The 26,578-nt window shown below is 56.6% G+C and overlaps 1 protein-coding gene across 1 annotated transcript in view; it reads left to right on the forward strand.

Annotated features, from left to right (window-relative positions):
- Positions 1–23,713, forward strand: part of KCNK5 (potassium two pore domain channel subfamily K member 5) — a 35,500-nt gene extending 11,787 nt beyond the window's left edge. The window contains exons 2-5 of the mRNA XM_080665526.1: positions 17,822–17,933; positions 19,105–19,271; positions 19,566–19,734; positions 21,074–23,713. Coding sequence (XP_080521652.1) covers positions 17,822–17,933; positions 19,105–19,271; positions 19,566–19,734; positions 21,074–21,999 — 1,374 coding nt within the window. The 3' untranslated portion in view covers positions 22,000–23,713. The remainder of the gene's footprint in view (positions 1–17,821; positions 17,934–19,104; positions 19,272–19,565; positions 19,735–21,073) is intronic.
- Positions 23,714–26,578: the final 2,865 nt, after the last annotated feature.

Raw genomic sequence — 26,578 nt, forward strand, 5'->3', positions numbered from 1 at the left:
TTAGCTATTATCCCTGTCTTGGAAGTTGGGGTGGGGCCAAAGCACTGTAGGCTAAGGATTATTAAGTAGGTGTGACGTATGGTAGGGGGTCTCAGGTGCTCCCAGGTGGAAAGTTGCTGTCAGGGAAGATTCCCCTGACCCTGGGCATGAGTGTTGCCTTCCTTTGAGCCCTGGCATTCTCTGGGCACCTCTCCCAGCTGCACTGGGCTTTTGCCTTGTATGCATCCCCCACCGCATCCCACAAGGCCTGTGACTTGTGCCCCATTGGATTCCAAATCTAGCACCACTGAAGGGGGTCATTAGCAATGAACTCCTGCACTCATCCTCCCAGGGGGCACCTGCAGGGCCAGATTCTGCCCTTACCCAGCAGGCACTCTGGGACTGACCCGCCGCCACCTGCGTGTGCAGTGCCCTCTTCCCTGGACACTCCGTTCTCCTTTGGGAAAGGTCCATAGGTTGCCTGCGAAGTGTATCTCCCTGGTGTGCATCTGTCCAGACTCTAGACCCAGGCAATCCACAGGGCGGGGAGGGGTGCTGGCAGCGCAACTTTGGAGTCGCCAGGGGCACTTTTGGGCCCTGTTCCAGAATGCTCCTGTGTTTGCCAAGCAAGCTGGGAACTCTGAGCTCACAGATCTCTGTTTGGGCTCACCCCCGATTTTCAGGATTCCCTGTCTCCTCCCACCTGCGCTGGGGCAGTGTGTATCTCTTAAACTTGCTCCTTTCCAAAGCCAGTTCCCCATCCGTGCCCACACACCTCCACACCTCTGCCCGCTCCTCTGTACAGTTTTATCTTTGCTTATCTAGCCACTGACTTGCTGGGCTCTGGGCTGTGGAGTGGGAGACCCTCAGACAGCCTGTAACAAGGCCTCGTGATGCCCGCGCTGCCCAGACCTGGGGTGGGTGCAGCTTCCTGGTCCTGTTTGGTGTTTCTCAGTGGGTCTGTCTCAGCCATGTGCCAGACTTGAAGTTATACAGAAACGGGCCCGGTGTGAGGGTAGCGGGGCGGCTCAGAGTCAAGTGCGGTTCTCCTCATACTGAGTCAGAGCCCATGGGAAAACAAGCTGAGCTGCAGGCGGGGTTATCGATGCCTTTTCTTTCTCTGCCTCCTTAATTTGCTGTAATGCTGTTGTATTGCTTTTAAAACAAATCGAATTTTCTTAAAGGGCAAGCTCATGCTTATGTCGTCAGCTCCTTCTACACTGGCTATTTTTAAAGTATGAGGTACACAAAGCACAGCTAAATTTTTTTGGTGTAGTTTTGTTTTAAGTTGATTTTTGAGAGAGGAAGAGAAGAGAGGGGGGTGGGGAAGGGAGAAAGAGAGAGAGTAACTTGTTGTTCCACTTATTTTTGCATTCATTGGGTGATTCTTGTATGTGCCCTGACTGGGGATCGAATCTGAAACCTTGGCATATTGAGCGATGCTCTAACCAACTGAGCTACCTAGCCAGGGTTAAACAGGGTTTTAGCAGAACACACCTTGAGAACTGGTGTCACTCTGTAACCACTACACCAGTGGTTCTCAAACTTTCTAATGCCGTGACCCCCAACCATAAAATTATTTTCGCTGCCACTTCATAACTGTAATATTGCTACTGTTATGAATCGTAATGTAAATATCTGTGTTTTCCGATGGTCTTAGGCGACCCTGCTAGCGGTTCTTAACCTATAGGTCGCGACCCACAGGTTGAGAACCGCTGCTGTAGAGGATTGGGCCTAAATGGGCAGTCGGACATCCCTCTCACAATCCAGGACTGCTGGCTCCCAACTGCTCGCCTGTCTGCCTTACTGATTGCCCCTAACTGCTTCTGCCTGCCAGGCTGATCACCCCCTAACCACTCCCCTGCCAGCCTGATTGATGCCTAACTCCTCCCCTGCCAGCCCGATTGCCCCTAACTGCCCTCCCCTGCTGACCCGGTCACCCCTAACTGCCCTCCCCTACAGGCCTCATTGCCCCTAACTGCTTTCCCCTGCTGGTCTGGTCCCCCCCCCCCACCCAACTGCCCTCCCCTGCAGGCCTGGTCCCTCCCAACTGCCCTCCCCTGCTGGCCATCTTGTGGCAGCCATCTTGTGTCCACATGGGGGCAGCCATCTTGTGTGTTGGAGTGACAGTCAATTTGCATATTACTCTTTTATTAGATAGGATAGGGGCCTGGTGCATGGGTGGGGGCTGGCTGGTTTGCCCTGAAGGATGTCCTGGATCAGGGTGGGGTTTCCCTTGGGGCGTGGGGTGGCCTGGGCGAGGGGCCTGTGGTGGTTTGCAGGCTGGCCATGGCCCCTGGCGACCCAAGCATAGGCTGGAAGCAGGTATCTGGGATTTATTTATCTTCTATAATTGAAACTTTGTAGCCATGAGTGAAGGCCAGGGCAGGGAAGCTTGGCTTCCTCCATCACTGGGGGCAACCCAAGCCTCCTGCTTGCTCCAGCTCCGTGGCCGCTGCCACCTTGGTTGGGTTAATTGCATACTTGCTCCTAATTGTCTGGTGGGCGTGGCTTGTGGGTGTAGCGGAGGTACAGTCAATTTGCATGATTCTCTTTTATTAGATTAGATGTAACTGTCGGAGCAGTCACTTTCTGGGCAGCGATGCTGTTGAGCATTGTGAGGGGAAGCTTCTCAGACAGGGGAGACCTTTGGGCCTTTGGTCTGTAGGCCAGGAGGTGTGAGATTGGGCACACAAGTTGACAGTCACTGTGTGGGTCCTCAGCAGAGGCCTGGCAGAACCGGGGGGCCCCCTGCCACTGTCCCCTGTGTTGGGGGCACTGGCCCCTGCATGGAGGGGATCCTCCAGGGGCCCATGAACAGTATTATCCTGGCCTCTGTGTGCACCAAGCTCTGCCAAGCCCCGTTTGGGGGGGTGGGATAAAATCGTGCCCTGCTTTTCGGATTAACAAAAAACACAAGCACAGGCAAGATTTGGGATGGCCCAGGACCGTGCTGGAGCTCGAGGTGGACTTTGGCCCGCAGCAAGGGCAAACCTGAGGGTTCTGGGAGGCAGACCCCGCCAAGGGGAAGATGGGGTAGGGACCACCCACTCGTCACTAGTTAACTTTATTATTACATGAGATGACTGTTATGGCTATTTAATTTTAAATTAAAAATCCATACAATTAAAGTTTAGATCTTGAGTCACACCGGCCACATTTCAAGGCTCAGCAGCCACACGGGACTGCTCAGGTGCAGGGCATACAGCCAGCTGCACTCCGATGGAAAGCGCCGGAGCGTTGATGGGAATTTGTTTAGGTTTCTAATGGCGCACCGGCTTCTCTGGGGTGGGAGAGGGAGACCTGGCCAGCAGCCCAGGAGTAGGGAGGGGGTGCTGAGACCCCATAGGGGCGGTTTCCCCTGCCCCACCCACCGGAACTTGCAGTCTCTCCCAGGTGAGCACACCCACCCGTCCAGTTCACAGAAAGTAGAGTTTTCAGAGGCCCCGTCTGTCCCATCAGACTCAGATGAGAGTGTGTTTAGTAGGAGGGTCATTCCTGGTGTCCCAAACCCAGCATCACTGGCCATCCTTGGCTCCGTTGGAGGTGGGACCAGGCTGTAGAAAGCAAATCCCTTTTCATGGTCTCCAACTTGAAACTCAGGTCTCTATTCCTTCTAATTGCCTCTCAGCCACCAGCCTGCAGTGACGTGGGCACTAGTCCCCAGTCCCGGGAGGAAAGCCTTTTCCGAGGGCCCAGAGTCACAGGTCAGGTAACTCTGCTGGCCACCTGGGCACGTCTTCCCTTTGGGATGAGAACTGTGAATGTTATCTTCCTGACACAAATCTGGAAAGAACGGGAGAAGCGGGTGACTGATGAAACGACAGGGCTTTCCTGGGGTACCTCCAGGGCGCACATGGGGGGCCTGGCCAGGATGGTGGAAGATGTGAGGATGAGGCTTGAGAGTGGGGTAGATAGAGCAGACAGAGCATCTGCCTGGGAGATGGCTCCAGTCTAGTTTATTCATGGTTTTTGAGCCTCAGTTTCCCCATCTGCGGAAACTGCTTGGATTTGAAAGCGGCACAGAGTGAGTCCTCGGGACTGTCCTGGCCTCACCGTTGGCTTGCCTGCTGCTTTCTCACACTGTCCTCCGCCCTATAGGAACTCCTGTCTGCCGCCTGCGTCTTGTTAGACTAAGAGGTGCTCCGGGACGGGCCTCTGTCTTACATTCCCTTGTTTTGCCCACAGCGTCAGGACACATGGTGCTCAGTGAAAACTTCGCGAACCAGTCCACCCGACTCTGAGCTGCATGGTGCAAGGAAAGGTTGCCCACCCTGCCGGTCCCCTCTCTCTTGGCGTTAAATTAGGTTGGGTGGGTCGTCTGTGCATGGGCTGGGGCCTGGCCACAGGTGGCATTTGCAGAAGGCAGGCACTTTTGCCCCTCCCAGGGTGGCACAGAAGGTCACCGGAACCCTTGTTGCCTTCTTTCTGGGGGTGACACCTGGGGGAGAGGCAGGCTGTGTCCTGGACCCCCGCTGCTAGGTCCCTTGTTTAGCCCTCAGCAGCCCACAGACGTGCTTCCGCAGCCTAGAGGATAAATGGTCCTTCTGGACGAGCCTGAGAGGGGCCAACCCCCCTGCCACTCAGTGTTTCTTGGGAAACAGTTCTCCAGGGGGCAGGAGGCAGCCACGGGAGGAGCGGGCCTCGCGCTCCCGCCTTGGGAATCCCAGCCTTTGTGCAGCAGGGAGAATGTGTGGAAGGTGGGGTCGGGCCTCTGCCTCGGCCCTTCGCAGTGTGGCTGTCTCAGAGTAAGACTCTCCTGCTGGGCCATCAAGTTTCCATTTCCTGTCACCCTGGCCTCTCCCTGGTCCTGGGCCCCAGGTTGGGGACAGGAAGTTTTTCCCACCCACACACCCCTCGCCACACACCCCTCGACGCAGTCCAGCGCCCCTGTGCTGCGAGGCCCGCTGTACTTTTCCATGCCTTCAGCACAAAACGGCTCTGTTTCTTCACCCTGGGCACGTCCATGCCCCGTCGGCGGGCGTGGGAGGTGGGCGGGGGGCTGTCTCGCAGCACACTGGCTGCGTATATCAGGCCCCTTCTTTCCCACACTGTTTGAGGGTCCTCTTTGTGTCTCATCCCTGTGATCTCCATCCAAATGGGGCCTTGGTGGCCGAGCCCCTGGTGCAGCTGCCACTGTGTGAGGTCTGTGTCTGGCAGCCGGGGTGTGGGGAGTCTGCATCAGGCCCCATGATTTCGGTCGTGGGGCATCGTGGTCTTGGCTCCTGTCTCTAATCGTGATTCAGTGGGATTTGACCTGGAATCCGGGGGCTACTGAGGCAGAAGGCTCCTGGCCCACAAAGAGTACCACCCATCCCCAAATACCTGCGCCAGTTTGCCAGTAATTTCTTGTACATTTTATTCCAGAGAGGATGGAGGCCAGCTGCTGTTCACCTCCAGCTGCAGACTGAACCAAGGGAACGGACTGCAGCTGAGGGACTTAGGTGGGAGTCAGACAACAAGGAATGCTTTGGTGACAGGTGGTTGGCCCCCAGAAGGACCTGTGGGTGGGGGGCTTTGTGGAGAGGGGTGGGAGTAGAATCAGACTTGGAGGCCATGGGCCAGCTTGGGGTGGGACGGTTTGTGATAAACTCAGGGGGGTTACTTCATAGGAGCAGAGAGATTCGCGCCCCCCCCTTCTCCCGCTGCAGGATTAACACCACTGCCCAGTACCCACTGGGCTTTTTATCTTTTTAATTAGTAAAGAGGTTTACAGTTTAACATCGGGTCATCCTAAACAAGTGGTAATAAGTGGGTAGGTTTAATAATTCCTAATTCACAGAACTCCCGCCTTCAAGGATGGGCCATTTACTACCTGGAGCTGCCAGCCACAGGGAAGGGAGAGGAAAGGCGGCAGGGGCAGGGGCAGAGGCCCAGGGTGGGGGAGAGTTTGCCTGTGGTTTGAGGTCCTTTGTGGTGTCAGCCACAACCTTTCTCTCAGGGATATATGTGTTACAGGGAAGGAACGGGTGTGGCAGGGGTCGGGCAGGTTTCCTCCCATGGAGGCAAGAGTTGGGGTGTTGGGGGGAGTCTTGTTCTCAGACCTCCGCAGGGGCCCCAGGAACAGGGCTGGCAGAGCTCCGCGGAGCAGAGCATCCTTCTTCCACTACTGGGGAGCAGGAAGGCAGGGGCATGCTTGGGAAGAAGAGCTGTGTCCCTAACCTCCCTCCCGGGCCCCCAGCCTTCCTCCCCGCCCGCCTCCTTCCTCTGATGGTTCCAAAGTCTGCCGTGCGGCTGACTCAGCAGGACTGGGGTTACAGGGCTGGGGTGGCTGGTGGCTTTGGCCTGGTGGACAGGTGTGGTGGGTGAGGTAGGGTAAAGGCACCAACGCAGAGAAGCAGGCACAAAGCCGTCAACCTGGGCTGCCGTGCCTCCTTATCCTGTGGAGCCAGGACCCAAGTTAAACACCGCACCGCACCCACCTTTGTGCCCCGGAAGGAGTGACTGTGGAAGGCACACATCTTGGAGACTCATTTATTTGGCAAATACCGAGCACGCACTAGAGCCAGGTTCTGTTCTGGGAATAGGGAGGAGGGAAGTCCGCCTTCAGCGCTCACTGTCTATTTGTGGGAGATATAGGCCAGATAGCAGTACCCACTAGAGTGTCAGGTGGCGATAAGAACTGTCCCTGGCCTTCCGGTTGGCGGTGGCCAGGAAGGAGGGCATTGCTGGCCCAGCTCTGGCCCACAGCTCTGGAAGTCCTGTGTCCAGCAGGCACGGACCCTCGGAACTGAGCTGGTCTGCCCAGCCCCCATCCTTCCCACATCACTTTTCTGCCCAACACCGAGCCTTGCATGTAGTCTGCACCCCAACCTGATGAAGTCTTGGTATCCCCACTTTCCAGATACGGAAAGTGAAGCTCAGAGCAGTGAGAAGATGTGCCCCAGGTAACCCACCGGTGGCTGCTGTGGCCAGGATGTGAACCAGGGGTGTCTGCTCCGAAGCCTGGGCCTTTCCCCCTCTGCCCTGTGCTGCTGGCGGAGGGTCCCCAACTTGGGATCATGAGTTTTGAGGTCGATTGGCCACCCCAGCTCCTGTTGGGGGACAGGCCAGTGTGCAGACCTGGGCTCTGGGGAGCAGGGACAAGCTGGCACAGGGCTCAGATCACCAGCCAGATGGCAAGATGGCAAGTCAGCAGTCCCCGTGACCTCCTTTGTGGCTGCTTGAGGGTTGTTTTTAGAAACTTCAAGTGGCTGGTGACTTCCCATGGTTGCTCCTTCCGCCCTGCAAGGTCAGGGCAAATCTAAGGCATCTCCAGGAGCGGAGGGCGGGGAGCGCAAGCATGCGCTCATCCTAATGTTGAGATTAGATCGTGGGTGTGACTGCTCAACCCTGATATAGCTCTGCAGCACCTGCCACCTGTCTACCTGCTCCACTCCACTTGGTTGGCACTCTTAGCCCGGTCCCAGGAGTGGGGCTGGATGGTCTGGTTATTTGGTAGAAAGGGGGCTTTTGGCCGGTTCTTCTCTGTGCTTTGTCATCAGCTTGCTGTGTGCCTTCTACCATGTCACTAGCCCTCTCTGGTCAGTAACATCTATTTTGTCTGTCTTCCTGACAGACTCTTAAGTCTCAAGTGATTAGGGCCAGAGGAGTTTGCAGGCATGAAAGATGCCTGGCGAACGTGGGGTTTGGAGGGGAGGAGGGAGGTGCCAACTCCATGCTCACCGTAGTCTGGTACAGAGGAGTCAAATGGGGCCACTCAACAAGCCAGGAGCGAAATCCTATGCAGGGGCCACTCGCTCCCTAGTGACGCATACACCTATAGGGAAGGAGGGGGGCTCTTCCGCCCACCTGCTGTGTTTGAGGGGTCCTGGCTGAGGTTTCCTTCCTCAAGTTGTTGGCGCACTAGTTGGGAGACACCTGGGCTGATATCAGTAGAAACAGAAAGATGTTGACACTTCCAGGATCTGGATTCTGGGGACTGGGAAGGGCCAGGTCGTGAACCCAGGCCCCAGGCCGCAGCATCCCTGACAGGGAGGGGACACCACATGGCCCTGGGGGCCAGGCCACAGCCACTCCAGAGCAGGGTAGTGGCTGTGAATCAGGGGTAGAGGTGGAAGAAGGATGTCCCTCTTGTCCCTGAAGTCTCTGGACATGCTGCCTGCCCTGAGCCCTTTAGAACAGCGGTCGCCAACCTTTCGGACCTCACGGACCACCGCGGACCACCGGTTGGCGACCGCTGCTTTAGAAGATGACACAGGGTGGATTTGATTCCAAAGCTCCAGAGGGTCACCTGGTGTGTGTTTGGGCCAGAGGGGCTCCTTCCTGCTCCCAGGGCCAACTCAGGCAGCGGTGTTGTGGGAGGTCCCCTTTGCCCCCCACACAGAGAGGTCCAGTCTCACTCAGCAGCTGAGCTCTCCAGGTGCTGAGAATGCCTGCCTGGCTCCCATCCTGAGTCTCTCCCCGCCACCCACCCCCACCGCCCCTTCGCTGTTTGCTTTAGCCAAGCCTGCAGCCTCCCAGGTCAGCCAGTCCTGAGAAGCTCTGCCTGGACTCCACTCTCACGGGAGGGGCGCCCAGCTGCCAGGGGGTTACCGTCCCAGCATGAGAACAATGGGGGCAGGGTCACCTCCTTTGTTTTCATTGTCCCTCCTGCGTGAGGACAGGGCTCCTGGGCCTGAGAAAGTCGGAAGCCTGAGGTTTCTGCTAGTCCCTGTGAGTGTGAGACCTGCCAGGGCCTCTGGGCTCTGCAAAGGCTGCTGAGAGATGGCCCCGGAGGGCGGGAGAGGGGAAGCCCAGAGGTGGACGGGAGGACAGCCAGGCGTCCGTGGCCTGCGTGCTGACTCCAGGGCAGGCTGGACTTGGGCCTTCCCCTAACAAGGAATGTGATGGTTTGGGTCTAGGACAGCGGGTTTGAAGTGGGGCTGTGTCCAGTATTAGAGCGCCCTGCAGCAGGATCCCGGCATGCGTGTTTCCCAGGCTCCCCCAGTGGCCTCGAGGTGCAGTCCAGGTTAAAAAGCAGGAGGGGTGACTGTCCCCCGCGGTGTGCCTCCCACGTTTCCCCTTGCCCAGTGAGGTGCCTGGGTTTCTGGGGTTGGGGGCAACAATTTACTTTCCCTTCTGTCTTCTAAAAACAGAACAAATATCCAGGTAGGAATTGGAGCAAATCTGAAAATTTAACCAAGTCCCCGTTGCAATAACCGAGGTCTGTTCTCAGTGGAGACATGGTGCCCTGTTTCCTTGCACCGGCACCTGCCCCCCCCCCCAGATCCCAGTCCTTCCCTGGGAGAGACAGGCCCGGGTGAGCAGGTATCAGGGTGGCACCATTGGGCCCTCGCCAGTACCCTGCTCATAAACCGGCCTGCCTCTGAGCCGCACCCTGGTCACCTGGGCCAAGGCAGAGGGCGGTGAATACCATGGATGCTTTCCTTGTCCTCAAATCCTCCCTCCCCCAGGGAGAAGGAGGGCTGAGCCCAGCGCCCACACCTGTGCCCCCCCCCCCCCGCCCCCGACAAAGGCAGTGGCTGCACCCCGGAATCGCCTGTGGATCCTGTTAGGGCCCAGGGCCAGGTCAGCCACATTATCAGCCTGAACTGGGAGCCACTGCCTCAATGGCCATGTGGTGCCAAGCCTGTTTCCGCATCTAAAAACAATCCCAGCACCCCTCCCTCACCCCCAGTTCACCTTAAGGGAAAGCTCCCGATGCTGAGTCAGTGGGAGAGATGGAGAGTGAGGGAGTGAAGAAAATTGAGGGCTTAGCTAATGGAGTTAAACTCTCTAATTTGTCCTGGTAATGAGTTAACAGGTGCTCTGCTCTCTGCAGGGCACTTTGATCTGCCAGCCTCCCCAGCAGATGGAGGGTGACTAGATGGGAATAACAGCTGTACCCACAGCCCCTCAGCTGCTCCCCCTTCAAAACTGGGGGGAGTCCCAGTACATAGGAAATGGGGTCCTGTCCCTCCACCCTTTATCTTTTGAGAACTCCTGGTGTGAAAGAATTTGAAAACCATTGTATCAAACAAGCCCAAACTGCACATACTTGCCTGAAAAGTACTCTGACTGTCCTGTTCAGACCTCCCCTAACCCAATCACGGGGGGCCTCCTCTTGGCCCCCTGCCCTGAGACCAGATGGACAGACAGACAGACAGACAGACAGACAGACATGGACACACACGGAGAGCCCTGCACAGAGGCCGGGGGTGGGGATGGCACTGGCTACCTTGTGAAGCTGAGGCAGCTGGTCAGGAAGTTGAGACATGAGTTCAGAGAAGTGTCTGCGGTCCCCAGCCTCGGCCTCACGTGGTCCCCAGCCTGGGTCTCACGTGGAGAGCACCGTGGGGGAGGCACCCGTGTGTGGCACTGCTCTGTGCAGCCGGCCTGTCCTGCTTGGCTGTTCAGGAACCTGGCCAGAATGGCTCTGGGTGGCAGAGACCAGGGGAGCGGGGCGGGGCTTCCTGAGGGGTAAGGAGGACACCCCTGGGGTGCCTCTGTTTCCTCTGCCCCTGCTGCCCGCCCCCCCCCCCCCGCGCCCCCCGCCAGGTCCCTGACTCCTACTGCCCGGTGGCCTGGGGTCCTCCTCGATGTTAGAGAAGTCAGCCTGTGCCCTGAGGAAGCAGGTCAGCCCGAGAAAGGACAGTTTTCACTGCCAGACAGGGAAGGTTGGGAAGAGGTGGCAGGTGCCAGGAGGCTTGGGGACCGTGCCCTGGGCTCACCTGGGCCTGTCCTCCAAGTGCAGGGAAGTAAACCCTTTGATTTATCCTTGGGGACAAGCCGTCTCCCCGCTGGTCTCAGCGTTTGGTTTCCTGACAGACACGCGGTCATAACTCTGAATACAGATACATTCACTCAGGGCTGACGGCGTCTTAGGTGCTTCTCAAGTGTAGAGGAGGTGTGAATTTGGGCAGATGGAGAAACTGAGGCTGATAGGCTGCCGTGTGCTAGCACTAAGAGACCCCCTCCTCCCCCCACCCACCCCGATTCACACGCAGGCAAGCCCACACCTCCATGAGCCTCTGCCTGGGAGAGGACGCGGGTCTGCCTTTACAGCAGAGCTGGGTCACTCCCTTTCATGTTCCTTTTTCTGCTCTCAGAGTTTCCAGAGGGGACAGGTCTCCCCTTCTGCAGGAAGGACAGTCCCTTGGGTCACCCCAGGGACTCTCAGCCCCAGGACTCCCCGCTCTGCCCTCTTGGAGGAGGGAGCTCTCCTCTGACTCCCTCACCTCCCTCTACCCCAACCCCTGGCCCCCAGGACTTTCAGCCCCCTGCCCTCCGGCCTACAGCCTGGTGACCAGCCCCAGCCCCTCCCCGCTGCATCCACCCCTGACCCTGCCACCCCCACTTCTGCTGGGGTCGGACTCTCTTCCCATCTTCTTACTGGACAAAAGCTTCCACCTTGTTGCTGATTAAATTAGTGAAAGCCCAACTGCAGCATGATGCTGGGAAGCTGAAGGAAGGACTTGAGAGGTCGGACGAGTTCAGGCCAGAGAGCATGCCCTCACTCATTCAAGTTAATCCACTCACTCATTTAACACATTTATTGAGCACCTACTATTTGCCAGGCAGTATTCTAGGCTCTGGGAATATAGTAGTGGAAAAGCAGATAACAGTCCTGCCCTTGTAGAGTTTACCTCCCAGGGCACTCTCCATTCCTGTGGCTTTTTCCCTTGCCATTGCCTGGCAAGTTGTGTTCCAGAGACCTGGCTTCACTCCTTATAGCTAAATGCCCCCTTCCTTACCCCACCCCCAGCCAGAGAAAGCACAGGGGTTATGAGCCAGACTGCCTAGGTTCACTCCCCAGCCCCACCACTGAATAGCTGCCTCAGTTTCCTCGTCACTGGATAGGGGTACAGTAGCCCCCCTCTTATCTGTGGTTTTGCTTTCTGTAGTTTTACCCGCAGTGAACTGGGGGTCCAAAAATATTACATGGAAAGTTCCAGAAATAAACAGTTCATAAGTTTTAAGTTGCGTGGCATTCTGAGTAGGGTGATAAAAAATCTCTGCTCATCTCGCTCCACACCCCCCCCACGACATGAATCATCCCTTCATCCAGCGTATGCACACTGTATGAAACCCACCTGTTAGTCACTTAGTAAACATCTGTTATCAGATCCACTATCTTTCCTGCAACGAGCTTTTACTTAACAATGGCCCCAAAGCACAAGGGTAGTGATGTTGGCCTGTCAGCTATGCCAAAGAGAGGCTGTAAAGTGCTTCCTTTGAGTCAAAAGTGTATGTGTAGGAAAAGCATAGTGTTTGTAGGGTTTGGTACTCTCCATGGTTTCTGGCATCCACCGGGGTCTTGGAATGTCTTCCCTTTGGATAAGGAGGATGCTGTAATGGTACCTACGTTATAGGGTGTAAAGATTTCTGTGCGCTGAATTAAAGTGCTTTCATTGGTGTCATATAATAAGTGAGCACTTACCAGCTAGTATTCAAATATTAACTGTTAATAATCTACGATAAAAGGATTAATAAGGCATGCCCACCCACCTCACAAGCTGGCTGAGAGGGCTAAGTGAGAGGAACCATGAAGGTTCTTTTTGGACCGCCAAGCACCATGCAGGTGGCAATTAGCGCCATCGCACCTTGGAGCCAGAGGGACCAAGTGAGCTTGGATGGAATGAATTAAGGATAACTGCAACCCGGATGGCGAAGGAAGGTTGGCTGGTGTAGGCCAGGGGAAGCTAGCATCCAGGGGGATCTGAAAGGCCCCCTGCATAGCAGGAAGGAGCTCTGATCCCTACGTGATGTAATGCCTGCTGTCGCCGACTTCTGCCTGGGAGCTGGAGGCGGGTAGGAGCAGCCCTGTGGGTGTCAGAGAGCCGCCACCCCCAGGCAGGCTGCCACTCTTGCTTCAGGTTCCCCCACCCTGCCCGATGACAGGCAGGAAGGCCCAACCTCAGTGCCGGCTGCCCTGTCTAAAGGTGGGTATCGTTTCCCAACCCCTGGATGTGCCTTCTCCGGAACTGCCCACTCGTCAGGATGAATCTCCAGGAAGAGGAGCCGTGGCAGGGCTTCTGCACGGGAAACCCTGGGTCCCTGGGGATGAGCAGCTGCCCAGGAACCCAGATTTCATGGACAGGAGAGCCCGGGCAGGTGGGGTGAGGGAGCTGGCTGCCTGAAGCCAAAGGCAAAGGCATGAAGCTGGGCTCCCGGAGGGCTGGCTGAGAGAGGTGGGCCCGCAGGAGTGGATGGACTGGTTTTAGGGCTGTTTTCTCAGCTGGTGCGAAGGGGTGGAAGTGTGCCCCGGCCACAGTAGCCACAGGAAGGGGGCCGGTGTGGGAAATGGTAGGGTGACAGCCGCTGGGACCTAGACAGGCAGGGTTCTCTCCTGACTTCGTTGCTTTGAGCATCCTGACCTTAGGCTACTTACTTAGCCTCTAAGCCTTGGATCCTCCACTGTAAAATGGAAAAAATGATGGTTTCTTCCCAGCAGGATTCTGTCCTCATTAAACGAGCTAAAGGCTCGTGGAGTGCGTAGCATGACACTGCTGCATAGTCAGCCCTCAATAAATCACAGCTGCGCATTATGAGGGCGACAGAGGCAGCAGGGAGCTCGGCACCATCCCCAAACAAGAGCTGGGCCCAGGCAGTGTGCGGGGTCTCCCTCGCTTCTCTCCAGGGTTCTGTGGAAAATGAAAACATTGTCTTGTGTGAATTTGGGAGCCAAGTTAAAGAATACTGCGAGTGAGCAGGGGCCACCTCCTCCCGCGAGGGCTGTTTCCCTAACCCTGGGGCATAGGACACTGAGTTTAATTGGATGTCTAACTGGATGTTGGCCTGACTGCCCACACCCCTCCCCTAACCCAGGGATGACCTCAGTCTGGGTCAGCCCCTCTGTTCTGGGAGCCCTCTTCCTCAGCCTGTGTGACCCTGACCATAGCCAGCACAGCATCCCAACCACAGCAGCAGGGAGCGGACACCCCGAGTTCACACTGGGACCTCTGATCCCCGAGCCTCGCTTTCCTCGCTCACCAAGCAATGCCTGTTGGGTTAGATATACATAAGCCCTGGCGAGGGGTGTCACACAGCAGCACTAGCTTTCTGCTTCCCCCCAGCATTGAGATGGAGCCCAGCTGATTCTCAGGCCAACTGCTGGGGACTCGTGGGTAGAGAGGAGGCACCACAAGAGGCATTGGGGAGCCTGGGGCAGACAGCAGTGAAGGGAGGGAGGCAGGAAATGTGCCGATTAGCAACCATGTCTAGAACCTACCCCGATTCTGCCACTTAACCTCTCAGCCCCAGTTTCCCCACCTCACCCAGGAGGCGCGAGTACTGCCACTGGATTATTCTGAGGGTTAGTGGTGCTTTCAGCCCTTGGGGGCAGTGAGACCCTTAGAATGGCCCCTGCCTGCCCCTCTCTGGGTGACCACGAGCAATAATAGAGGTCACATGGCTGTGGCTCCCTGATATCCCAGGCCAGGGGCTGCAGCTGTGCCCCGGAGGGCACCCTCCCCTCCCACAGGGTGAAGGCAGGAAGCCCGCTTTTCTGCCTCAAAGCTGCCAACCACAATGCCCTCTTTGGTTACTTGTTTTGCCAGCTCTTATGGTTGATGTCTCCTTAGCACTTACTATTCTTGAGTCACAGATCACCTTTGGCAAGCCATTGTTTCTCAGTGGGCTGTGTCGGCATGGGGGGGCATAGCGGGGGGTGTCCTCTCTGGTCCCTGCTCAGTGCCAGCAGCAGCCCCATCACCACCACTCGTGCCTGACAATGCTCTCCACAACCAGGCAGCATTTCTACACACCTGCAGAGTGTGCTACTCCCCACCCCCACCCCACGTTGAGAACTCTTGTTCCTACCATGCCTTCAACATCCCTTATGTACAGTGCTCACCGTTGGTCTAAACACTTTCCATTATCAGAAATGGACAACTGCCAAGGGCAGTCCATGCTGAGATGGCTGAAAAGCCACCCTGTTCCCTCTGGGACCTTGGCTCGTTGGCTAACGTGTTGGTTAACATATCGTGAAGTCACCCAGAGTGGAACAGAGTGCCCTGTGTGGCCCGACCCTGCGCGAACAGTGGCTCGTTTCCTCCCAGCCCTGAGTAGGCAATGTGCCGACGGCCTGAGATGCCCTGGCTCTTCTTTGTGGCGGCCACCCTCGTGTTGGCTGATTTGTGCTCAGCTGAAACCCAAGGACTTCTCCCTTCAGTCCTATACTCGTCTTTAACCCAAAGTGTAAGATACGAACAATTTAAAAGACAGTTATGTCTTATTTGTTCTGGCCCAGTTTTCCAGTGCGGATGATTTTGAGTCCCAAGCTATCATTGTGAAGTGTTAGTATCTTTTCCAGCCCAGCCTTGTCCCCAATTTTGCATCCTTTGACGATTCGACTGGTGAGCATTTCTGTCTTTAGTGTGCTGTTCGTGAAAATATTGACGAGGCCAGGCCTTTGGCCAGGTTGATAATGATCAATACTTCTTGTTGTTTATCCGTCTTTCAATGGACCCAAATTAATCCCAGCTCTATCCTACATTTCTCTGTCTTGTCTGCATGAATGTTTTAAACCCCCTGTTCGGCTGCCTCCCTAAATCTAGATTCCCTGCATTCCACCCACCTTCAAGGCCCCGCAGCCCTTTGGGGAAGGAGGTGCACTTGGCCGAGCAGGGCTGGTTCTTGGTGACCCTGTGCCGGCGTCCAGTGCCACCCCTTCCTTTCTGGATGCCGAGCGTTCTGCTGTCGAGAAGTCTGCAGGAGTTCGGGTTGGCGCTTCCAGAACCCATCCTTCTTGTTTGTGTGAGAACAGAGGTGGCTGGTCTCCTGAAATCTCTTCCGTCCCCGAGATTCCATGGGGATGAGCAGCCGTGGTGCTGCAGGCACGTCGCTCTCTGGTCAGTGGTACAGTTCCCGCCTAAAGGTGTCCTTGTTTGCTCTTCGCATCCCTGGCTGTGCTGCACGCTCCCCACTTTAAGACGGAGGGCTGAGTGGTTCTGCTTTCTCTGCCATCTGCTTAACATTAGGACACAGTCTCATTTCCAGGAACCCCTTTGGATGAGCCTTCATGCTTGTTTTAGCTCTCCTGTTGGCCTGTTCATATCAAAATGTTCACCTGCACGTGGCTTGGCCAGTTCTCAGAGGACAGGGCTGAGGGCAGCCTCTGCACTTGGTGGCCTGGAGAGAGGTGCGCTGGAGCCGCCAGGAGGGCCAGGGCAGTGAGTGTGTGGTGTATGGCCTGTCAGATGAGCCTGTCATCATGGAAAATTCTTTATAACATCTGCAGGTCCGTTTATACGGGCTGCTGCTGCTGCAGACTGCACTTCCTTCAGAACAACCTGCCCACTCCCTTTCCCCCCAGACTTGACACGCTGCAGGTGGTTGCAAGCTATGATTTCCTGTCTCTCTCCTGCTTCCACCCCTTGCTGTCTTCCCTCATTCTAGGCTTTATTTTTATAGGGAATATGGCTGAGTTCCTGGTATCTGGACTGGATGGGGCATCCTGGGGCCCTCCTAGGGGGCAGAACTGACCCAGATTTGGAGCAGGTCCTGGCCCTGGGAACTCCTTCTGGGGTCCAGCCCCTGCCATTGGTAGGTTGGGTGAGTGGAGGCAGAACTGAAGGATGGGCTAGAGCAGTGGTCGCCAACTTTTCGGACCTCACAGACCACTGGTTGGTGACCGCTGGGCTGGGCTGGGCTAGAGGCAGGTTCTGGTCCAGTGGAAACAGGTTTGGCAGCTACCAGTTTTCCTAGAACAGATAAGCCCTCTCCTGGGCCACTCCCTGAACTTCCCCAGGTGGCCTTTCCCCGACTGCCCAGTTTCTGGGACCTCGGTGGGGACTTCCAGCACGATTTTGAGTCACCCTGACATGTATACACCCGCTGATCTGTCCTGTCCCAGACACTGAAGTTGCTCAGCCCAGGGCTGAGATGAAGGAGTCCAGAGAAGGGGGATGGGGGGAGAGGATAGGGTCCCGGGCACAGGGAGCAAGAGGCCTTGGAGGACAGATCCAGGAGGACCCTGTCTGACCTTCGCAGGTGTCCTGGCAGTGGGGCTGACAGGTCTGTAAGGGCCCCTCTCAGGCCAGCCCTGCAGTGGCACGTCTCTGTGGAGAGCTGGGTGGCGGAAGGGTCCTCCTGTGTCCTCTGTAAGAGGCGGGACGGTCTCTCAAAGTGTGATCCCTGGACCAGCAGAGTCAGCACCACCTGGGAACTTGTCAGAAACGCACATTTTTGGACCCCTTCCCAGAACTACTGGGTCAGAGACTCCAATGGGGCCCAGCCACCCAGATTGAACAAGCTGTCTGCGTGACTCTGGTGCGTGTGAGTTTGAGCAGCGCTGGCTCAGTGAGAGGATGGACTTGGGAGCCAGACTGCCTAGATTCATACAGATGGTCCCCTACTGACGGGGGTTGGACTTAACGGTTTTGTTTTGTTTTTACTTTATGATGGTGTGAAAGTGATATGCATTCCGTAGAAACTGTACTTCGAATTTTGAATTTTGAGCTTTTTCCGGGCCAGTGATATTTGGTAGAATGCCCTCGTGGTGCTGGGCAGCGGCAGCGAGCCCGGGCTCCTAGTCAGCCCCGCGAATCAACAACCAGCTCTCCACACTGAACCGTGTTGCCAGTGTTTTCCGGATTCTGTGTTCTGAGCATGTTTACGGTGGTCTAGGGCTAGGCTAAGGTGTGATGTTTGGTAGGTTAGGTGCATTAAATGCATCATCAGGCCTTTATTGGGACGTAACCCCATCGTAAGTCGAGGAGCAACTGTACTTGACAGCTGTGTGACCCACTTAATCTCTCTGATCCTCCACACAACGTTTCATCATCCATAAAATGGAGACAGTAATGCCACTTGTTATTGTGATGATGAATGAATGCTTATAAGGAATTAATAGAGTGCTGCCACTTGAAAAGCGTTTGTTCGTCTGGCCTCCTTTGACCTCCGTTGTCTCTCTCTTTAGGTCGTATCTGATGCTGCAGGTGAGGGCGTGGCCATCACGGGGAACCAGACCTTCAACAACTGGAACTGGCCCAATGCAATGATTTTTGCAGCCACTGTTATCACTACCATTGGTAAGTGTTCTGGGACCCTCAGGGTGGTGCCCAGCTCCACAGAGCCTCACAGGAACATAGTTCTGGTCAAGGTAAAGTTGGGCCGTTTGCAGCCTGGCCTTTTGACACTTGTCCTGGGGATTTAGTGAGTCCTTGGTGACTGGCCATATCCGGGAGACTGTGCGGTGTCCTGACCTGGGCTCTTGGAGCAGAAAGACACAGATGGCCTCAGAGCCATGCAGGAGGCCGAGCAGGTTGCCCACTGTACACGCCCAGCCGGTGCTCGCTCGCCAAGCCAGGGGTCTGTTCTGGTTAGGAGCCGGTGGCCACTCCAGAAGTTAGTAACTAAACACAGAGCATCTTATCTTCTGCCATTCTGTGGGCCAACTGGTTTCCACTGGCCAGCTCTTGCTTGAGGCCTCACAGGCAGTGGCTGGCGCCAGAGTTGTCTGCAAACCTGGCTGGCGGACATTCGCCATATCTCCCGTCACTCTTCGATAGAGGTTGCTGGTTGTTGCTGGGGATGAAGGCATGATGGTGTGGTCATCTCAGTGTGGGTTCCAGGAGGGAACATACCAAAGCGAGCATTTCAAGGGATCAAGGGGAGAAGCGGCAGGCTTCTTAGACCTCCCGATGTCGCTGGTCAAGCAGGTCACTGAAGCCCAGATTCAGAGGGAGGGGGTTAGACGCCACCTCGACGCAAGCAGCAGGTTGCGTAAAAGGGCAGGAATGAAGAATGTCTGTCTTTGGAGACCAATTGCCGCAGTGCCTCCGGGGTCGCTACCCAGAGAGGGTGTCTTTTTCTGGTTTGTACATGACTGTCATTCAGACCAGGAGAAGGCTCACTGATGGTGGAGGCTCCGTCTGCCTTCAGGGAGCTCCCGGTCTGATGGCAGAGGCACAGCCCACGCCCTCGTAGTGCTGTAAATGGTCATGGTTGTAGTGTGATCAAGGGAAATGCCATTTCCCAAGTATTGTTATTAGATCCAGAGCAAGTGATCTTAGAGAACAAGTCTCCCTCATGATGTGTGTGTGTGAGTGAGAGAAAGAGAGGCGGGGAGCGGGGGAGAGAGAGAGATGGAGGGAGGGGCGGGGGGGGGGGGGGCGCGAGATGGAGGCAGGGCCACTCCGAGCCTGGGCCCATTACCCCTGCGATGGCTCTGTTCTTAGCTTCACTTCTCTTTTTCCTCAGGTTATGGCAACGTGGCCCCCAAGACCCCCGCGGGGCGTCTCTTCTGTGTCTTCTATGGTCTCTTCGGGGTGCCGCTCTGCCTGACGTGGATCAATGCCCTGGGCAAGTTCTTCGGGGGGCGCGCAAAGCGGCTGGGCCAGTTCCTCACCAAGAGAGGCATGAGCCTGGTATGTCCCCAACCCCAGGTGCTGGGCAGAGAGGGGGGGACCCTGGCAGGAGATGGGAGGGTGGCAAGGATCCAAGAATTGGACAGAGGTGTTAGATGGCAAGGGGGCAGTTTCGGAGCCCCTGCCCTCCTGGGTTGGGCTGGAACATTGCCCCTCCCCTCCTTCCCCGGCCGGTGAGACTCCTCCCAAGTGTGCTGCCCCACCGGCTTCCCCTGTGGCCGCCTCCCCAACCCTCTGGATGTCCCTGCTGGGTCGCCATCGTTGTCTGACTTGGTCTCCCTGTCCCCCCACCAGCGGAAGGCGCAGATCACATGCACGGCCATCTTCATTGTGTGGGGAGTGCTGGTCCACCTGGTGATCCCGCCCTTCGTGTTCATGGTGACCGAGGAGTGGAACTACATCCAGGGCCTCTACTACTCCTTCATCACCATCTCCACCATCGGCTTCGGCGACTTCGTGGCTGGTGAGTCCTGCCTCTGCTTCCCCTCCCTCCCTCTCTGCTTCTCTCTCTGCTTCTCCAATCTCCATTCAGCTGACCTTCATGGTAGCCCCGGTGGGCTTTTGTGTCCGGGCCACTTCCTCCACCCAGTGGCGTCCAGCCCTACCTGCCAGTTGCAAGAGGCAAGCAAGGCTCAGAGTCATTGCAGGAGACGCCCGCTTCGCTTTCCTGGGACGAGGCTCCCTCCTCTCCGCTCTCCGCGTTTAGCATCTGATCTCTTCCTAGCAGGTTGGGCGCGGGGAAAGGCATGTGCGTGTCCATCTCCCGAGCTTAGGGGCACGAGGTAGGGGTGGGCCTTCCACCTGCAGGGTCTGTGCCTGTTGCCCAGGACCGCTCACTGTCACAGCTGCCATCCATCATAGCTGAGGGAGCGGTCCCAGGGGCTTGGCTCAGAGGCCTGAAACTTGCTCTCGCCACAGGCAGTTTAAACACAAGAGAGGCTTTCTCCCAAGCTGCTGGGGCCCAGGCACTCCTCCCGCCCCTTCCTACCTAATCGGGGAGGGAGATAAAGTTCTTTGGCCCCTTTGTCTGGCCACTCGGTCACTCTAGTACTTATGCCTGCGGCCTGCACAGCATCCTGGTTCTTAATCTTCTTGACACCACGTTTGTTCCCCCAATGCCTGCTGCCCTGCCCAGTTGACCTCAGCCTCTGCTCCAGGGGCAGGGGCAGGTCACCACCCTTCTGCCCCATTGGAAGTGGAGACTCGGAATGCTGGCAGGGGGTGGCTGAGTGGGGGAGGAGCAGGGAAGAGAGGCCTGGACACTCCTCTGACCTGGCAGAGCTGGGCCCGCTTTTTCGGGAGATAAATTTAGACAAAGACACAGTCCTGCCATGTGCAGCCGCTGGGGCCCGGCGGAGGCGCAGGTGGTTAGCCCTCGGCCCAACCATCAGCCTCATTTCCATTAAACTAGTCAGAGCTGCCTCACTTAATCCCCATCCTGGTTTTAACTGAACTGTAACAAATACACCAAAAAAGTACACAAAACAGGTAGGTGTAGGGGTGACTAACTGAAAGGCAAACATTCTGGACTGCCTCTGCCCTGTGCTGGCTCCAGCACCAGCCTCCCCCAGTTCCTCTCCCTCGAGCCGCCCTTGCCCAGGGAACCACTCTCCTGACGGCTGGCAGTGGAGGAAACTCAGGCAGGTGGGGGGCTGAGAAAAGCCCATGAGTGCTTGGGGCAGGCCAGCGTCTAGCACAGGCCTCCTTACTTTCTCTGGTGTCCTCAGAGGCTGGGGCCTTAGGGGGTCCCTGGGCCCTACGGACCCTCTCCTGACCCTCTGGGCTCCCTGCTCTGTCCTCAGGTGTGAACCCCAGCGCCAACTACCACGCCCTGTACCGCTACTTCGTGGAGCTCTGGATCTACCTGGGGCTGGCCTGGCTGTCCCTCTTTGTCAACTGGAAAGTGAGCATGTTTGTGGAGGTCCACAAGGCCATTAAGAAGCGGCGGCGGCGGCGGAAGGAGTCCTTCGAGAGCTCCCCACACTCCAAAAAGGCTCTGCAGATGGCGGGGGGCACCGCCTCCAAGGATGTCAACATCTTCAGCTTCCTGTCCAAAAAGGAGGAGACCTATAACGACCTCATCAAGCAGATTGGGAAGAAGGCAATGAAGACAAGCGGGGGTGGGGAGAGGGGCCCAGGGACGGGGCCCGGAACTGGACTTGGACCTGGACCTGGACCTGGACCAGGACCAGGACTGGGACCAGGCCTGGGGCCTCAGGGGGATGGGCTGCCAGGCGTCCCCGCCTCCCTGGCCCCCCTGGTGTTCTACTCCAAGAACCGGGTGCCCAGCTTGGAAGAGGTGTCTCAGACGCTAAGGAGCAAAGGTCATGTGTCGCGGGCCCCCAGTGAGGAATCTGGGGCCGGGCCCCCCGAAGGCGGCTCTCCCACCTCCGAGGTGTTCATTAACCAGCTGGACCGCATCAGCGAGGAGGGCGAGCCGTGGGACGCCCCGGACTACCACCCGCTCATCTTCCAGAACCCCAACATCACCTTCGTGAACGAGGAGACCAGCCTCTTGGACGAGGAGACGTCCAAGTCCTCGCTGGAGGACAACCTGGCCAGCGAGGAGAGGCCCCAGGAAGAGGCGGAGGCCCAGGCGCCCCTGACCTTGGGTGAGATCCCCTCCTCGGACGAGTCCACCTTCACCAGCACCGAGTCGGAGTTCTCTGTGCCTTATGAACAGCTTATGAACGAGTACAACAAGGCCGACTGCCCCAGGGGCACGTGAGGGGGGGCCGGCCCCCCACTCCACCTTTGATGGCTTCCGTTACCTTCATCCTGGGCCTTCCTGCTGTGCCTGGGACCCCTGGAACTGGGAGTGGGGGGCCAGGGGCCTTTCTCGCCTTCCTTCCCCTCCAGCTAGCTGCTGCCTGCCAAGCATGGTGCTCAGGACAGGGCCTCCGTTCGGCTGAGCGGCACCCTGGCGGTGGGAGGCATCTGTCCTGAGCACACCTGGCTTATGTGATGGTTCACAGGCACGTGTGGGCTGGCAGGACTGACCCCAGGAGGCCTGCTCTGCGTGGGTCTTCACCCATCATGCGGTTGAGAATATCACACGGTTCTCTTAGGGCGGGCCGCGGCCACTTGAGCTTACCAGTATTAATGAGCTTCTGTGTGCTCAGCACTGACCTGGCATTTCGGAGAGAGGGTGGGCCCTGCCTTTGCAGGAGGTATAGCTGAGGGGTGGGGGCTGGGCACGTCAGGCCTCTGCAGGAGCAGGGCCCTGCCTGGGGCAAGAATTTAGGGCCTCCCCCTCCCCCTGTCTGCCTGTCTGGCCCCTCTGCAAACGGTGGGGCAGAGACCGCCTCGGGGAGGGAGTGAAGAGATCAACACTCCTGATGTGGGAGCCAGTCCCATGCGGGCTGAGGTCCTAGATCTTGATGATTCACTGGGGACTGTGCCCAGCTTGGAGACCAGTCCCTGTCTCAGACGGTAGATGCGGGCTTTCTGCCTCCAGGAAGTGGTGGGAGGAAGAGAAGGGGCAGGCCACGGCCACTGCATGGCGGCTGGGCTCCTGGAGCTGGTGACCAGGGAGCTGCAGGGGCCCGCTCAGCTCTGCCCCTCCCGTCTCCCTGTGCCCAGAACAAGGACCTCGCTGCTCCCCAGGTTGCTCTTGGCTCACCAGTGGGAATGGCCAAATATGTGAATCAAGCTCCTCCCTCCAGCATGCGTGTGTGTGTGTGTGTGTGTGTGTGCGCGCGCGCGTGCGTGTAAAGGATGTGATGGGGGAGCTAAAGATAATGTGAAACCACGCAGACTGTTTCTGGTGGCGCTGGCAGGGTTCCTAGGTTCTCCTTGATGGACACTCTGGGGCCGGCCCACTGCCCTGCATGGTTTGCTATTTTTTAAATAAACTGCTGTTTTTATATACCTGGCATCTGTCGTTGGCATTAGAGCCAAAGGAGAGAGAAGGAGAAAGAGCAGGGTCCCAAGGATTGGGATGTTCAGTGTCCACCCTCCAAGCCCTAATTCAATTGGGCCTTTTTTGGTGACCTCCGCCAAGGTCATGAGTCGCCACACAGAGTAGGGGAGAGGGCACTGATCAGCAGGTGAGCAGAGTTGGGGAGGCCACCCGTCAACGGCTGATGATGGCTGGCAGGCGGTGAATGATCACACTTGACCCCAACACCCTCTCTGCCTCTCAGCCCCTTCTCCAATACTGTAGGACCACACAGGGCCAGAACCCAACATGTGAAGACAGCGATGTACACATGTGTCCACACCCCCTCTCATCCTGTAGCTGAGGGATGTGCTGGCTGGACAGTGGGGTGAGAAGGAATGCCCTGTTTTTCTGTGAAATGTTTTTAATGTGTCTTCGTTTCCTCACCCCACCTTGCTGGGGTGTCACTGGCTGACCTGGAATCACACACACTGTATGTACATACCGGCAATGATGTCAGGTGTAATTTATTTTAACATTTTTACAATAAAACATGAGATGGACAGTCCAGCCTGGTTTGTGCTGTGGTGGGGGAGGGGCACAGGGTAAGGGGGGTAAGATGGCGGGGTCAGTCTGGGAAGATGGGGAAGGGCTGAGGACAGCCACAGGATCACAAGGAGACTTGGGGTAGTCTGGAGGGAGAAAAGGTGAAAGGTAGGCAATGGGGAAGGACAGGCTACCTAAGATGAGGTGGGCAGAGCACACCCTTGGAGGAGGTGACAGCTGGCAGGTCTGAGTGGGGACAGGGAAGGGCTCCAAGAACAGGACGGAGCCGGGGGTGATGAGACAGTCTGCCCAGCAGTGTTCTACAGGCTCTGACTTGGTCGTATGTGTATGAACTCGTTTGATCTTGCAACAGCTCGAGAGGTGGGTGTTGCATCCCCATTTTACAGGTGAGGAAGCAGGCCCCGAGAAGTGCTTGTACAAGATCTGGACAGGTGGGGAGCCTGGGTTCAAACCCACACAGCCGGCTCGGGTTACTGAGGTCGGCACCGTCCCAGGCGTCTTCAAACTACAGCCCGCGGGCCACATGTGGCCCACCGAGGACATTGATCTGGCCCGCCGGGTGCCGCTGCCTGTCCTGTTTAGCAGCCGACTCGTCCCGGGCCCGCAGTGCGCATAGGAATTTGTTCATAGTTTTTTTTTTAAACTATAGTCCGGCCCTCCAACCGTCTGAGGGACAGTGAACTGGCCCCCTGTTTAAAAAGTTTGAGGACCCCTGCTAGACAATTCCGGGGCTTTCTTCCCAACACTACACGGCACAGCTACAATTTTGAGTCTGTTGGAAAAAATGAAAAGTTTTGTGATTTCAGGAGTGAACCACATTTTTCATGAGGTTGTAGATGTGTTTTCAAAGGATCTTTGTTTAAAATACCAACCACTTCTTAACTACTTGATACCATCCTTCCCTCTGCCCAAATACCTCTCTCTCTCTCTTTCTCTCTCTCTCTCTCTCTCTCTCTCTCTCTCTCCCACACACACACACACACACACACACACACACACACACACACACACGGTTATTTGTATCTCCACTGCACTAAGCACTACCTTTCTTTTGCACTTGACTATTTCACCAAGTCCTTTGACAAATACAGCTCTGTCTGTACTTCCCTGTGGCTCAGGTTACTCAGCCCTAGTCACAGTTAAGGAAGTGACTACTGGTTCACAGCTTCACAGAATTGTGCTCATGGATGATAAGGCACAAATGGGGGGTTGGGGTGGAGGTGTGGTCTTGCCACTATGGCTAAGATTAGATGGGAGCTTTCCAAGCAAAAGGTCTGAAAATAGGAAGCAACAGCAACTGGAGCACAGGGTGTGGCCTAGGAGGCACCCCAAGTTCCTGAGGGATCAAGAGCATAGGAGGGGTACCCTGCAGGGGACATGGTCATGTCGCAGAGCTGTCAGGGATGGAAGTCAAGGAAGAGGACCCTGGCGGGGGACTCCCTCTACTGCCTCCAGATTCATAACCCAGGTCAGTGGGATCAGGGTAAGAGACTTACAAGCTCATGGGGTACATTGTTCAACCCCAGAGGTCTATGGGGCTCTGAGGCAGACACCCCCACTCCAGTGGGCCAGCTCCCAGCAGCCTCCTGGCCTCTGGCCCTCCTTACTACATCCCAGCAGCCTCCCTGCCTTCATAGTGAACTGACACCCTGCTCTCCACAGTCATCACCCCATTCATTTCTTCAACTAATGTTCACTGAGCACCTACTATGTACCAGGCTCTGTTCTGGACACTTGGAAAACAAAGGTGTAAAATGGACAAAAACCCCTGCATTCGTGGAGCTTCTGGTCTGGTTCCCTTTGCTCTCACTTCTGGCCATTTTTCATGGTTTGTGCTTGGTATTTATATCCTGTCCATATTTCTCAAGGATCTTTCCATCTTATTTCTTCTATTTGTATTTTAATCCTCACAACAGGTATTATTATTATTGCTAAAGGCCCAGCGCACGAAATTGTGCGGGTAGGGTCCCTAGGCCTAGCCTGCATCAGGGCCATCTTCTGCCTGTTCGCCAGTCCCCAGGCCAAACACCACCTCCACTGCCAGGGCGGGTAGGTTGCAGGTGCACCCCGCAGCTTCCGTCAGCACCGCAAGTCCCAGCAGCGGTGATGGTGGCGGCGCTTGCGTGAGCGGCCCATCAGGGGCCGGCCCGGCGCACATGCATGGAGGTGAAGTAGTCGGCGCCTGCTTTCCCGCCAGCCTGAGCCCCCAAGCAGCCGGGGATGAGCTGGGGATCCCAATGGCCTGACAGCCAGCCCAGTCCTCCTGCCACCCACCCCGGTTCCCCAGTTCACCATCGTTGATCCATCGGAGCCTGCGGGCAGCGGGGAGGGACCAAGAGGTCAGCCAGTCCCCAGTCCCACCCCATCTCCACCCACCCGCTTCCCCGTGGTTCCCGGTTCGCCTGTAGGCGGGGGTGGGGAAATGGAGGAGTAGGGGAGGTGGGGGAAAGGGAGGGACCGAGGTGGTCAATGCACCTCATGACGACTGGTACAGCGATCATTCCGGTCCTTATGCTTATGGTCCCTGGCCTTTTATTATATAGGATTATAGCAAATTCAAACTATTAAGCAGCAGCAAAACAGCTTTCCTGACTTGCATTACCATTCCTCATGCTGCCTTCCAGAAATTCCTAATCTGAGGGGGCAGACACCCTCAGAAAACCAGTCTGATGGAGGAGAAGCATCTCTCACCAGCCCCGTGGCCCCCAGTCTCCATGCTTCCCTCCGGGTACCTGTGCTCAAAGTGGCCATTTACCTCAGCACCCTCCACGCTGCAGACTGAGGGGGTGCAGAGCACAGAAACAGAAGCACAAGCTGTGTCCAGCTGGGCCTCCGCCTTCCCTGTGGTCCTAGAGGAGTC

This window comes from Plecotus auritus, assembly GCF_963455305.1.
Source record: "Plecotus auritus genome assembly, chromosome: 4".
Taxonomy (NCBI): Eukaryota; Metazoa; Chordata; class Mammalia; order Chiroptera; family Vespertilionidae; genus Plecotus; species Plecotus auritus.